At 42.1% G+C, this 14,245-nt stretch overlaps 1 protein-coding gene across 1 annotated transcript in view; it reads right to left on the bottom strand.

The window, feature by feature from the left end:
• itga9 (integrin, alpha 9) overlaps positions 1-14,245 on the bottom strand; it is a 78,906-nt gene that overhangs the window by 40,332 nt on the left and 24,329 nt on the right. The window contains exons 14-15 of the mRNA XM_084710059.1: positions 11,935-12,086; positions 5,882-6,042 (exon numbers count right to left, since the gene is read on the bottom strand). Of these exons, the coding sequence (XP_084566185.1) occupies positions 5,882-6,042; positions 11,935-12,086 (313 nt within the window). The remainder of the gene's footprint in view (positions 1-5,881; positions 6,043-11,934; positions 12,087-14,245) is intronic.

The following is a 14,245-nucleotide window of genomic DNA, read 5'->3' on the forward strand; positions in this document are numbered from 1 at the left end:
TATTAGAGGTCACCAGAAGCAGTCATAAGAAGATTGGTGATTCGGCCTTTACGCCCCAAAACTATGGAACAAATTACCCATAAATATTAGGGAAGCAAAAAAGCTAGACATTTTTTAAAGACAGCTTGAAACCTACCTTTTTACCGAAGCATTTAAGTAATTTTATCTCAGAAGGGGTTTACTACTTGTATTAGTTATATTGTTATAATATATATAATTGTTGCTATTTTAATTATTACTTTTATCACTTTTTATTATTGTTTTTATTGATTTTATGTAAAGCATCTTGAGCTACAATTCTTGTATGAAATGTGCTATATAAATAAAGTCTTACTTACTTACCACTACTACTACTACTACTACTACTACTACTACTACTACTACTGTTACTACTACTCATCTCCCCACCTCCATCAGAGACACTGACTGTCTCCCCACCTTCAAGAAAAGGCTAAAGATGCACTTGTTCCGGAGAGTACAACGGTAGTTAAGAAAGATTTGTTGGGTCCGATGTTAGTTTATTTCCTCCAGGAACACAATGACATTTATTGAGGGACTTGTTGCACTTGTTGGTTAGTTGTAACTGATTTAACACTTGTACTCACTGTAAATTATATTATTGGGGTGTGCTTGCCTTTGGCGAGCACAAACCATTGTTATCTCACATATATATTCTGCATACTTATTTATTTATTTTTCTGGACATGTTTTTTTGCTTGCCTACTCCTTTCACACTGTTTAACCTAGCTACACTTCACTTGATTAAGTCTGAACTGCTCTAGTGTGCTATTACTTTAGTGACGAGTGCTTACAAGGCTAGCAACGACTGTCATCATAGCTGCCATAGAACGGCGAAACGAGCTACGTCTATTGTTCGTTACCTACAAACAAATGCTTTGTAACAGTATTGACTTTTTATTGGCAATAATGACAACAGAGGTTAAGGAACTTGTCTTTAATCAAAAGATCGTCTCCATTTTCAATTTGAAGCAGTATCTACCTTACTGTAGGAAATCTCCCATTGCATCCTCTCTCTAGCTTCTTCGGCTAAAGTCCGATGCCAGATGGACGACGATGAAGATGCATGCATTATTCACGCTACAGTGTTACTGTAATACAGTCTGTACAAAAACCACTTTGACACACTTGCAAGAAATGATCCGCTGGTTAGATGTAGCATGACTACATCCTACGGCAGCATATCCTCTGTTGTGCTTTCTTCGTTAGGGAGCTGGTGTTTAGTTCCCAATCGCGGAAGGACTCATTGTTGACTGGGGTTGCACAGGGTAATGGGGGTGACTGTCTTAAGAGCATTGAGCTGTAACATAATGCTTTAACATTTATGAAATTAAAAAAGATACCCTTTTCATTTCACTTTTTCTCCTTTGTTAACCGTAGGAAAATATTGCAATGCATAACAATGACAGATATACCTTTAACACTGTCTCACCATTCTGGTTTCAGAGCAACACTTTTTTCACCTTAATACTGCTGACATACTTTTGTCTGCTGCAATATTGATAACTGTTATGCAATATACTCTTCATCACTATATTTGCTCATTTTTCAAAATTCAAACTTTCTGATTCTCAGTCTTTCATTATTTAATACTTTTAACTCTTTAAAATGTATGGAAGTCAATAAGATACTCTTTTCATCAGTATTTTCTCAATTTTCAACAGTAAGAAAATATTGCAATGCATAACAATGACAGATATATTTTTAACACTTTTTCTCACCATTTTGTTTTTAAAGCACATACCTCTTTTAAAACATTTTTAAAACCTTCACTATTCAAGCCATCAAAACAATCGTTTCAACTGCTTTCAGCAAACACACATTTTCTTCAGGAAATGTACCTTTCTAGTTTTTTATTATTGTTTATTTTCTCGCCCCTAAGGCTCAGTCAATATTTGGACTACATAGACAAAGTCGATGTCAAAAGGTTCGTCTTGGTCACGATTACGTTGGTTCTATTGGGATTTATATTCCGTTGCACGGTTTAGGTTTTAATTAAGTTTTTGTGGCAAAAGTAAAGCTGACGGTGGCTAACTTGCTAGCCACAGTCACTGACGCTACTGACGTCACAAAATATCGCGTGACTACCTCTAGCAGAACATTAGTTTAGCAGCTTGTTAACTCTGGGAGATAGCTAGGCTAACTGCTTTACTGCAAGGGAGCTGCAGAAACGCCACAAGCAAATAGGCCAGGGTGATAACTATTTATACATTTTACTTTGTGACATGAAACACAATTGTGAAGTGTAATGTACAATATAAGCTGATATAAGGAAGTAGTGACATCTACTTTCGGAAACAGTAGTCTACTATTTCACCGAAGCATTGGCATCATGACATTAGCCTCTGTTGCCCGGGCAACACATACTACAGCGGTCTGTGATACATCTGTTTTCAATCGTTAAAATAAACATTCCTCACAAATACATTTTCGTTGTAGGATTTATTATGACATTAGATTACAAGTAAACGATTTGTTGGTGAAATTATCATTACTTGTGGTTTCAAACCAGTGTAGCTCACTGCAACGCTTTACTGTAGCATAGTCTGGTAGCTAAAAAAAAACATCTCCACAGCTGTTTACAGTACAGTAGCCTACGTAGGAAGTCAAACGGCGGCACATGTTCGGCACTACCCTTACTTAAATAAAACTCTTTCAATAGGTGAAACTATCTGACTAGTGACTACTAACCTGAACTCCATTGCCACAGCCTAAACTTCAATCGGCTCATGAACATAATTCATTTCAGCCCAGACCGTACAACGGAAGTAACGTTAAATAATTCAACCAACGCAATTGCTACCAAGACAGTCTAGTAGTAGTTGTAGCCTACAATTTACCGGGGCAGCTTCTCCACACAGCAGGGCTATATCGCATTTTGCTTTGTTACTGACAATGATTGCTACCACTGACACTTTTATGAATGAGTGATTTCCCCCTAAATGAATGTCAAGCTTATTTACGTTTTTGGGGGCATATTGTCAGTTAGCAGATGGTACTATTTGAATCGCGATTCCATCTGAGATAGCTACTGCTGGTAACGTTATTGTTGTTAAAATAAGCTTCAAAGGGGTTCTTTATTAATGAATGAATGCAATAAGAGTAGGCTAAATGCCTGAAAATATCACAAGAAGGGAAAAACTTACAATGACGTTTAAGTCATAGAGATTAGGTAAATTTTTACACCGGTCTGCCAAATGTATTTGTTTAGATTCAACTATGAGGTTGCTGATTACCATTCCCTCTTGCAGGGGAAATGAGAAGACAACTATTTCATTCTACTCTTCCCTCTTAGTATTTTGAGTTGTAAATGAGCAGAAAAAAAATATGCTTTTAAATCTATGTAATCTTTATAAATAATAAGTAGGCTATGCATTTTAATATAAAATATACAGAAATATCAGTTGTAAAATTTAAATATGGACCCCTGCAACCAACACAAGCAAGCAAGCACACCCTACAATTTCCCCAGATATTGTACCCTCTCTAGTTGTTGCTTGCTTTCCTACAGGTACACTCTTGCACTTTTGAGGTTCATGTTGTTTAATTTGTAATTTGTTTAACTGCATGTTCTTGTTTCTTCCCATTGGCATTATTTGCTTATCACAATGTATGCTCATGTTTTGGCTACCCGCAATGTTTTTGGGCTGTTTATGATCATTGACCTATGCACTTTTTGTGAAGCTCTCTCTTTAGAACTAATACCACTACTAACACCACCACTACTACTACCACCAATACTACTACTACTACAAGTACTACTGCTACCACTTCACCTACTACTTCTGCTGTTACTACTACTACAAGTATTCCTACCCCTTTCAGACCAGTCTGGCACCCGTTGTGACCTGATCACAGAAATAGCAGCCTAACAGTTATAGGAGAGATGGTTGGGGTTAAGGGAGAGAATGTTAGGTTTAGAAATAGAGGAGAGATGGTTTGTGGAGGTTAGGGGCTGGGAGGTTAGGGGACTGGGGGGTTAGGGGACTGGGGGGTTAGGGGGCTGGGAGCTGGGGGGTTAGGGGGCTGGGGGGTTGGGAGGCTGAGAGGTTAGGGGACTGGGAGGTTAGGGGGCTGGAGGGTTAGGGGGCTGGGAGGTTAGGGGGCTGGGAGGTTAGGGGACTGGGGGGTTAGGGGGCTGGGAGGTTAGGGGGCTGGGGGATTAGGGGACTGGGAGGTTAAGGGGCTGGGGGATTAGGGCACTGGGAGGTTAGGGGGCTGGGGGATTAGGGGACTGGGAGATTAGGGGGCTGGGAGGTTAGAGGGCTGGGAGGTTAGGGGACTGGGAGGTTAGGGGGCTGGGAGATTAGGGGACTGGGAGCTGGGGGACTGGGGCTGGGAGGGTTAGGGGTATGGGGGTTGGGGAAGGCACCAGCTGGTTTCCATTAGCATTCCTGTAGAGCAGTGGGAGAGCTGGAGGGGGGAGGGGGGGTACTGGAGCCAGATAAATGATGGGCTCTGGGTCTATTCTCCCAGACCAGGACCTAGTCTGCTCTGATTATAGGGATTCTATTGCTGTACACACACACAGTAACGGTTTCTCTTGACTTTGTGGTCTGTGATAATACAAGGTGGCAGGTAGGTAGGCCAACTAGAGGAAACAAGCTCAGTTACTGTTTTTTTGTGTTTGTCTGGTCCATCTGTCAGAGAGTAGAGGAAAGAGTAGAATAGAGTAAAGTAGAGGAGAGGTGAGGGGAATAGAGTAGAGTACAGTAGAAGAAAGGTAAGGAGAGGAGTAAAAAGGAGAGAATAGGAGGGGAGAGGTGAGGAGAGCAGAGGGGTGGAGGGGAGAGGGGAGGAGAGGAGGGGAAATATTCCAGGCTAATGGGGGGAGAGGGGAGGAGAGGAGAGTAAAGGAGAGGAAAGATGCCAGGCTAATGGGGGGGAGGCTCCTCCCCTCCCAAAGTAAAGTTTAACAAACTGATGGGTTTTTCTGATGGGGTTAGGAGTCATTATCATACTTCACATTCTAACCCTCCATGAGTGACTGTCTACACTCCCATTCAACCTCCTACCCAGCCCACCCCTAACCTCCCCCCAAGTCTCCCCCCCCCACCTCCCTTGTCTATCCCTCCAGCTCTGCCCTAAATTATCCCCTACCCACACACACACTCTTTAATGAACCACAGAGAGGTTTTATGATCCGTGACTGACCCTGGGTTCACCTTTGACCTCCACTATAAGAGAGGGAAGAGGCACCCCTCAGTTAGAGCTCAGTGCCGTAGGAGGTCTGGGAGACTCCAAACTGGGGGTTTGGAGCTGAGGTGTACAGCTCAGGTAGGTGTAGGGCTCAGGTAGGTGTAGGGCTCAGGTAGGTGTAGGGCTCAGGTAGGTGTGGGGCTCAGGTAGGTGTAGGGCTCAGGTAGGTGTGGGGCTCAGGTAGGTGTAGGGCTCAGGTAGGTGTAGGGCTCAGGTAGGTGTAGGGCTCAGGTAGGTGTGGGGCTCAGGTAGGTGTAGGGCTCAGGTAGGTGTACAGCTCAGGTAGGTGTAGGGCTCAGGTAGGTGTGGGGCTCAGGTAGGTGTAGGGCAGGTAGGTGTGGGGCTCAGGTAGGTGTACAGCTCAGGTAGGTGTAGGGCTCAGGTAGGTGTGGGGTCAGGTAGGTGTGGGGTCAGGTAGGTGTGGGGTCAGGTAGGTGTAGGGCTCAGGTAGGTGTAGGGCTCAGGTAGGTGTAGGGCTCAGGTAGGTGTGGGGCTCAGGTAGGTGTACAGCTCAGGTAGGTGTAGGGCTCAGGTAGGTGTAGGGCTCAGGTAGGTGTAGGGCTCAGGTAGGTGTAGGGCTCAGGTAGGTGTGGGGCTCAGGTAGGTGTACAGCTCAGGTAGGTGTAGGGCTCAGGTAGGTTTTCAGCTAAGGTGAGTTTCTTACCTTGACGTAGGCGGTGTACTGCTGGCACTCCTGTGTGTCAATGCTCAGATGCTGCAGCCGGCTTAAGGAGCTGATCTGGGACCCAGCCTGGGAGAAGTACACTCTGGAGGCTTGGCTCCTCTGGCGCCTCGCTGCATCTGCTGTCAGGGTGTACTGCAGCTCTGCAGTAGGAGCGGAGGGGGGGAGGAGGAGAGGGAGCAGAGGGGAAGAGGGGGAAAGAGGAGAGGGGATGGTGGAAGGAGGTGGGGGAGCAGAGGGGAGAAGGAGGAGGGGGAGCAGAGGGGTGGAGGGGGAAGTAGGAGGGGGAGCAGAGGGGAGGAGGGGGAAGTAGGAGGGGGAGCAGAGGGGAGGAGGGGGGAAGTAGGTGGGGGAGCAGAGGGGAAGAGGGGAAGGATGAGAGGAGGGTAGATGAGGAGAGGAGGGGGAGGAGGAGGGGGAAGATTAGGAAAGGGGGAGGAGAAGGAGGCCATGTTTAACATACACACAAAGAACCAGTCTCATTTTAAGTGATGACCTCACAGTATTACACTGGGTGGGTTGGACAGACACGCTCACACACGCACACACACTTCCCCATCTCACATACACTCTTCCCCACCTCACATAGAAGTACAGAGTGGTTGCCATGACATCAGCCTGTCCCCACCTTAGGTGTTGCACTTTCCATGAGCCGCATACACAGACACATACACACACAGCTCCCCTGGGGCATCCTTGACCACACCTACACACTTCAGAACAGTCCAGGCCAGAACTTCTCCCACACACAACACCACACCCACTGCCTGGCTGCACACTGCTTGTACTAACTGGATGAACAATGCCTGTTGCTATTGGCTACGACCTGCCTACGCCTTATGGCTGAGCGTGACCAAACCCGGGTTCCCTCAAAGCATTCAAAACCATTCTAGACCAGTCAACACCAGTTTAGGCCAGTCTACAGGAGTACGGACCAGTTTACACCAGTCAAGACCAGTAAACACCAGTCTATAGCTGTCTACACCAGTCAACAGGTGTCCAGACCAGTCTACACCAGTCAAGACCAGTCGACACCAGTCTACAGCTGTTTAGACGTGTCTACACCAATCTAGACCAGTCAATATCAATCCACAGCAGTTTTACCAATCTAGACCAGTCAATCAGTCTACACCCTTGCATACAAGTCTACACCAGTCAATATCAGTCTACACCAGTTTATAACTGTCTTGACAATTCTACAAATTGTTAAGGACAAATAGATTAAGAGTGCAGGCTCTGTTTACGGGGCCAGCATGTCAAAGAGGTGGCAGAGAGGAGAATGGGGGCCATTATGGACAACCCTGCACACCCACTAGACTAGATTCTGGCTGAGCATAAGAACACTTTCATTCAAGGACTTCTTTTGCCACGGGGCTCAACAAAATGCAAGGTTTTCTGGTCCTTCCTGACAGTCCACTAAGTTTGAGTACTGGGTGCATCCTTGAGCCAGTGTCATGAAGGAGATACATCATGCTTCTTTTTAAAATACTGTTCTTGGTTATACTATGAATTTAATGTGAATCCTTGTATTATCGCTAGGGCTGGGCGATATGGGTAAAAAATGATCGATATCGATATTTATTTTTCCATTCGATAACGATAATTAACACGATACACCACAGATCCGTAGTAGTAGCAAAATAAGTGTCTTCCTCTACTTTTTCCCTACACTCTGTATAAAGTTTAGGCAATGTGGTGTGAGAGAAATGTTTTCAGCCAGGGAGCACGTACCTGGGGTCAAGTAACTGCTCCAGATTCGTTGTGTTTGATTTGGGATGTTCCCACGTATTGTTGTAGTATATAAGAAACCAAATATGGACTTTGACAGGTCTGCAAACACTTTGTCGTGGTTACCAAACGTTTTAACAAACCTCTGCTTACAAAGGCATTTGTAGACCTGTGGAGAAGTCCACATTTGCAGTTTGTCGTAATCCCAGACTTGGTAGCCACCTGTTTGTTTACTACACAATTTGCACCAAACATTGCTCTTCTCTTTGTCGGACTTCAAAAAGCCAAACCACTTCCATATAAGTGAAAAAGACAAACCATTTTTATTGAACGAAAGTTCATGAACTCGTTCAACATTAAGGTGTCAGATTTCTAGAAACTTCAAGGCGAAAAACACACCGTTAACCTAAGGATGGGCGGGTCGATCGTATCGATATTTTCGATACTGGCATTGTATCAAAAGGATCAATTCTCAATTTGAAATATCGATCCTACCTGGGATTTCTTCAAGTGATTTTAGAATATTTTTATAATAGTAGTATGCCGTGTACTTAAATAAGAAAGTCAATGGGAATTATTTTTTCTTCCGCTGTGTCTGTGCTTATCATGAGTACATCAGCGGCAGCGCACCACGCTCTCACTCAGTGAAAGCACACTCTGCGCATATTCGAGTGCATCGCTGCGGTCATGACTGAAAGAAAAAGAACCATAATCTGGAGTTCTTTCACTCCAGTTAACAACGATGAAGCTTCATGTGACATTTGTCAAAAAACGATACGCCATTGTGGCAATACCACAAACATGACAAAAGCATCGAAAAGTTAAACACCCTAAAGAGTATGACAAAGTACAGTTGACGCGAGCAGAGGAGGCAACACAGACAGTAATGTCTATTGCGGTTTATTTAATATTCATAACAATGGCTTTCAGAATGCATTATAAAATTACTCCCCCCAAAAAAATCATAGAAGTATCGGTATCGATATCGACGATTCTGGTCTTGAAAGTACTTGGTATCTGATGGAAAAGAAAATTATTGTTATCGCCCATCCCTACCATCAACAGTCCTGTATCCAGATTTTCCCAACCAGTCAGTCGCTTTGTGTGCTTTCTTCTACTGTCTATGCCTGGCAAGTGTGAGAGAGAGGCCGAAGAAGTTTTGTAGAGGCCGAGAGTGGTATTGCAGAGATAGAGCAAATGTGGGAAGTCTGTCCCTTTGATGCAAATGTTAATCCTGGTTGGATAAGAATTAAAAATTGGATATGAAGAAGAGATCTGACACAGTTTCAGCGTTAAACTAGTAAAATAAATGCTGTCTGTGGTTCTATATGGGCTGTGGAAATAAGTCTGAAAAATGATAGTTCGTAACATATTGAAAAAAGAACTGAACTAATTCATATTTTGGACCTGTGAACTTAGTTTAAAGTTTTGAATTATGAACTACAAAACTGAACTAGTTAACTTTAAAATTTGTGAACTGAACTAGTTCATGTAGAAAGTGAACTTTCCCAACACTGTCCCTTGCCTACTCATTTTCCGCAGTTAACATTAGCTACTCCACTTGAGGTGCTCAGTATATTTTAGTGAGCGCACGTAGGCTACCGTTTCTCTGCAACTTCCTGCTGCATCACAGAAATGAAATGGACTGCTGTTCCTAATGATTTTCTATCGACATTATCAATATTATTGAAAATGAATTAATGTTACGATATCTTTATTGAGGGAAGTCATTACTTCAATATATTTTTTTATTGATTTATCGCCCAGTTCTAATTATCGCTGTGTATTTTTGCAGTATATACTTGTATGATCACTGTGTATACTTGTATTATTGCTGTGTATAATTGTATTACTTTAATTAGGATTACTCTGTCAGGAGGACTCCTATTGTTTTTGTTAGTAATCTTCTTATTTTTCATGTAGCTTTTAATAGCCAATAACTCAAGATTTCCTTTGTAAAACGTTTTCAAATTTTGCACATTGAAATTACAGTCCTTGATTATGTACCATGCCACAAATAGTTACATTTGCCAATAGGTGGCACTACAAACCACGCCCCAATTTTCAATTTTCAAAGTAATGGCATTTCCACCCCATAAATCAAAACTGTCTGAAGACTTTTTCAAACTTAACTGGCTTCAGGATGACATCACTCTGAAGTACTGTGCAAAATGAACCCTAACCCTGTTAAATGAAGACAAAATTAGAGCGGTGCGAAAATGGGCCAAATCTGACCCTTGCTAATAATGCTAACATTGCTAGTTGTCAGGAGAACTTCAATCTAAGCAGCAGTGTCCATAGCTCAGTTGGCAGGGATGTGGACTTGTATCCAAAGGGTTGAAGGTTTGATCCCAGGTAAAATATAATATTTAGGATGCTGCCGGGTTTTAAGATTCCTCCATCAGGAGGGTATAACCCTCTACTTTGTGCATTTTAAATTAATTTGGATCCACTACTGCTACTAGCAGCTATATTTATTTATGTTTTTACTAGTGCTGTCAGTTTAACGCGTTATTAACGACGTTCACGCAAACCCATTTTAACGGCGTACATTTTTTTATCGCACAATTAACGTTCTTTTGGGTTTAGCAAACGTTGTAGTTTTTCCTCGTATGCTGTTGCAACAACTACTGACGTTAGAAAAACAACAACATCACACCGGATCTAGCTAGACCGGAAACAAAACAACGGGCACGCTGCACACACTTGTTTGGGCTTGCGAGCCGGCTAAACAGTAGTAGGCTAACGTTACGTTTTGAGTGGATGGCGAGCGCGAGACGCCAAAATGGATGCCAACAAAATTCTGAATGGAACATTTACTTTTAAAAAGTTGTCAAATGGTTCCATTGACAGGACCAAAGTGATCTGTGTGTTTTGTCGTTGTGAACTGAGATATCATCATAGCACCTCCAGTCTGAAATACCACTTGATTGCCAAGAATACAGCTGATGCAAATTCTCCGCCCCCTCGTCAAAGCCAGGCGATTCCAATGTTGTTTTCAATTTAAAAAAAAATTTGCACCAAGTTATTCGATCCACTTTTCCATGTTGATAAGAGCATTGCAATGAGAAAAATAATTGTATCAAAAGAAATCAAGGGACATTTAGAATAGATAAAAATGAGATTAATTGTGATTAATCGCGAGTTAACTATGACATTAATGTGATTAATCATGATTAAATATTTTAATCGTTTGACAGCGTTAGTTTTTACAGTGATGCTTTTTTTTGTAGTACTGGGGCTGCTGTGACATTTGACTTTCTCCTTGGGGATGAATAACGTTATAATCTACACCAGTCTAATCTAATCTACACCAGTCTAATCAACACCAGTCTAATCTAATCTACACCAGTCTAATCTAATCTACACCAGTATGTGACAGTCTATAGATGTCTGTAGAATGTCTATACATGTCTAGACCAGTCTACACCAGTCAATAATAGTTTAGAATAGTGTACACCAGTCTATAGAAGTCTAGAGGGCTTTACATCAGTCTATAGCAGTCAAGAGACGTTTACACCAGTCTATAGCAGTCAACAGCTGTGTATACCCTACTCTACACAAGTCAACAGCAGTCAATATCAGTCTATACAAGTCTTGACCAGTCTATTGCAGTATAGAGCAGTGTACACCAGTCTATACAGGTATATACCAGTTTAGAGCAATATAAACCAGCTGCACCAGTGTAAAGAGGTCTAAATTGTCCTTTGGGGAATTATTTTTTATAAAAGAATGAATGTAGCAGACTAAATTAGTCTAAAGCAGTCTAATCCAGTGTATAGTAGTCTAGAGCAATTCACACCCGTCTATAGCAGTCTAGACTGGTGTAAATCATACTTCACCAGTTACTACAAGTCTACATCTGTCTGTCTATATCAGTATATAACAGTCTTTAGCAGTCTAGAGCTGTTCAAACCAGTCTAAAGCAGTCATAGTAGTGTACCAGTCTCCATCATTCACCTCAAGTCTACACAAGTGTACAACAATCTATAACAGCCTGTACCAGTTTATGACAACCTATACCACCATCTACACCAGTCTTTTGCCAGCCATCTATAGTAGTCTACAGCAGTCTGTCGCTAGCCGTCTATAGTAGTCTAGACCCGTCTGTAGCAGTCTAAAGTAGTCTACAGCAGGCTATATCTGGTGCGGACATGGCTTACCTCATAACCCAGTCTCCCACCGACTAGTGTGTACCTGTCCTTCCTCTGTCTGTGAGTGTCAGTGCTGTGTAAGCCTGTGTGTGTGTTTCAGTAGTTCTGTTACAGGACTACCTCTGTGTGTGTTAGTGCTGCGTCTGTTCCTACCTATGAGTCCTGGCAGCTGCTTGCCCCTGAAGCGTAGACACACAGTGGCATTGAAGCAGTTGAGGTGTGTTCCCTCGTGGCACTGTGGGACAGTGATGTTGATGGAAGCGGGGAGGAAGATGGACACATCCACTGTGATCACCGGGCGAGACCTGTTACCATGCCAGCCATAGTCAGGGCAGGACAGGGGGTGTAGGAGGTTAGTTTTCTTATTACTGATATCAATGCTACACAAAGAATACCACCAACATTGTTTTTTAGCAATGAAGTTTGTGTCTATCTATCTATACTACACTCTCCTACACTATACTCCTCTCTCTTACACTATATTACATTGTGCAGCACTGTATCCCACTATGCAGCAGTATACTACATTATATCGCACTATGCCATACCATACTCCTCTATACTGTAGAATACTGTATAATAGGGCTGAAACAATTTGCTGTGCTGCAGGGCGGACTAGCAGAGCTTTGCTGTGCTGCAGGGCGGAACATGTCTTTCATGGGAGCAAAACAGGGATGTTGAAGCATTTAAAGCGGAAACATCCCAGCACAAGAGGACACAGGAAAACCATTACGAGCGACACTAGTTGATAAAAAAAGGGCTAGTTATGTGTCCTCTCATATTTCTCATAGGCCTACTAACGCCGTGGCCACTAAAATCGTGTCAACATGTCAGCAGACAGCGGTTAGACAGTAGTGCACAACCATTTTAATGACACTTTGAAATTCCAACTTTCGAGTAGGAAAGCACCTAGTGTTAAATATTTGTATTTGTGAATGAAAATAAGAAAAAAAAATACGTAAAAAACATTATTGCAGTAAAGTGGTAGCTCTGTTTGCATAGATTAGGGGTCCCGCAACAATACGGCACGCCCACGCATTTGGACTGGCCCTCTGAACAATACCAGATACTTTTTTTTTGTATATATATATATTTAAAAAGTTCACACTGATTAATATGCATACGCAAGTAAATGTTTTGATTTTAATAGCAATGAACATTGTCGTTGTCGTCATCTACCGCTTATCCGGGGGTCGGGTCGCGGGGGCAGCGACCTAAGCAGGGAGTGAGTAATGAATATGAAAAAAGGTCAATAGTAATAATGCAGTTTTAATAGGTTATAGCCTATATCCCTTGATTTGTACGGATGTATGGTGCATAACAATATAATAAAACGAATCTAACATAATAAATACATTTAAAATCATAACTAGAAAAGGCATTTCCTGCTGAAAATATGTTGGAATGCTGAAATCTGAAATTATTTCTTTTAAATGGCTGAAAATACAGAAACGAGAAAATAGCTGCAAGCTGAAATTAATTTTTAAAATGTGTGACTCACTCTAAAGAGGCAGTGTGGTAGCTGAACTGCATCATCTAACTAAGCTAAGCGCTTAAATACATCGGTGAGAATACGTTTGAACGTTGTGAAGCATTTGAAGAAAAAGTTGGATTTCAAGAGGCAGTGTGGAAGCTGAACTGCGTCATCCAACAAAGCTACGAGCTTAAATAGCCTACAATGCGGGAGAAGCTGAAAGTTGAACTGTTAAACAGAAGAAGAAGTAGGCTAGCTAGTTGTAACAAGAATATTATAGTTTTAACAGCAGAAATTAGTTGGGATAGTAATATCAGTGATATCAGGCAGATGTAGCCTATCATTGAGTGCATTTACTCGGCTTTCTTCGTAGGATTCAATGTGTTGATTGAATGAAACATACAACATACAGGAAGACACAGCGACACTTTTTTGCAGAAGGATGATGGTGCAAGTTTTGTCCGTGGAGCATACAACGATTAAAAGAATCATGTAGACGTGTTTGAGTAATCGCATAACTAATTACACATTACACATGCCTAAACGGAGTAATCGTATTATTGGCATAAACCGACAATGGCTATCTGGTTTCTCATGGTCAAGTGAATGTACTCAGTGGCGTAGTATCACAAAACAGTACCATTAGCATAGTTAGTTAAAGAGATTTCTAAAACTGGTTGTTCCCATCCTTGATTGTGATTGGCTATATCGCGTTCCATGTCGTTGTAAAATCCAGCATAACCTCACAGGTTGTCCTCATAACATTCTTTAACATTCCATATTACTGCGCATCGAATATTTCAAATTGAAAAAGACGGCAAAGATGTCCATCTGGCTGTTGCGTGGCAACGATTTATGTAGAGGTATACTTTGTAGTAGCAGAAGAATGACGGTTTATTATTAAACTATTTTGTTTCTATTGATGAAACCATATAAAATATTTGTAGTAACAGTTTCAGAAAAGCAATAAGCCCCGCGAGTCCGTCGTTT

The sequence above is a fragment of the Hypomesus nipponensis genome, chromosome 11 (assembly GCF_054491055.1).
Source record: "Hypomesus nipponensis isolate SF chromosome 11, ASM5449105v1, whole genome shotgun sequence".
In the NCBI taxonomy this organism is placed as follows: domain Eukaryota; kingdom Metazoa; phylum Chordata; class Actinopteri; order Osmeriformes; family Osmeridae; genus Hypomesus; species Hypomesus nipponensis.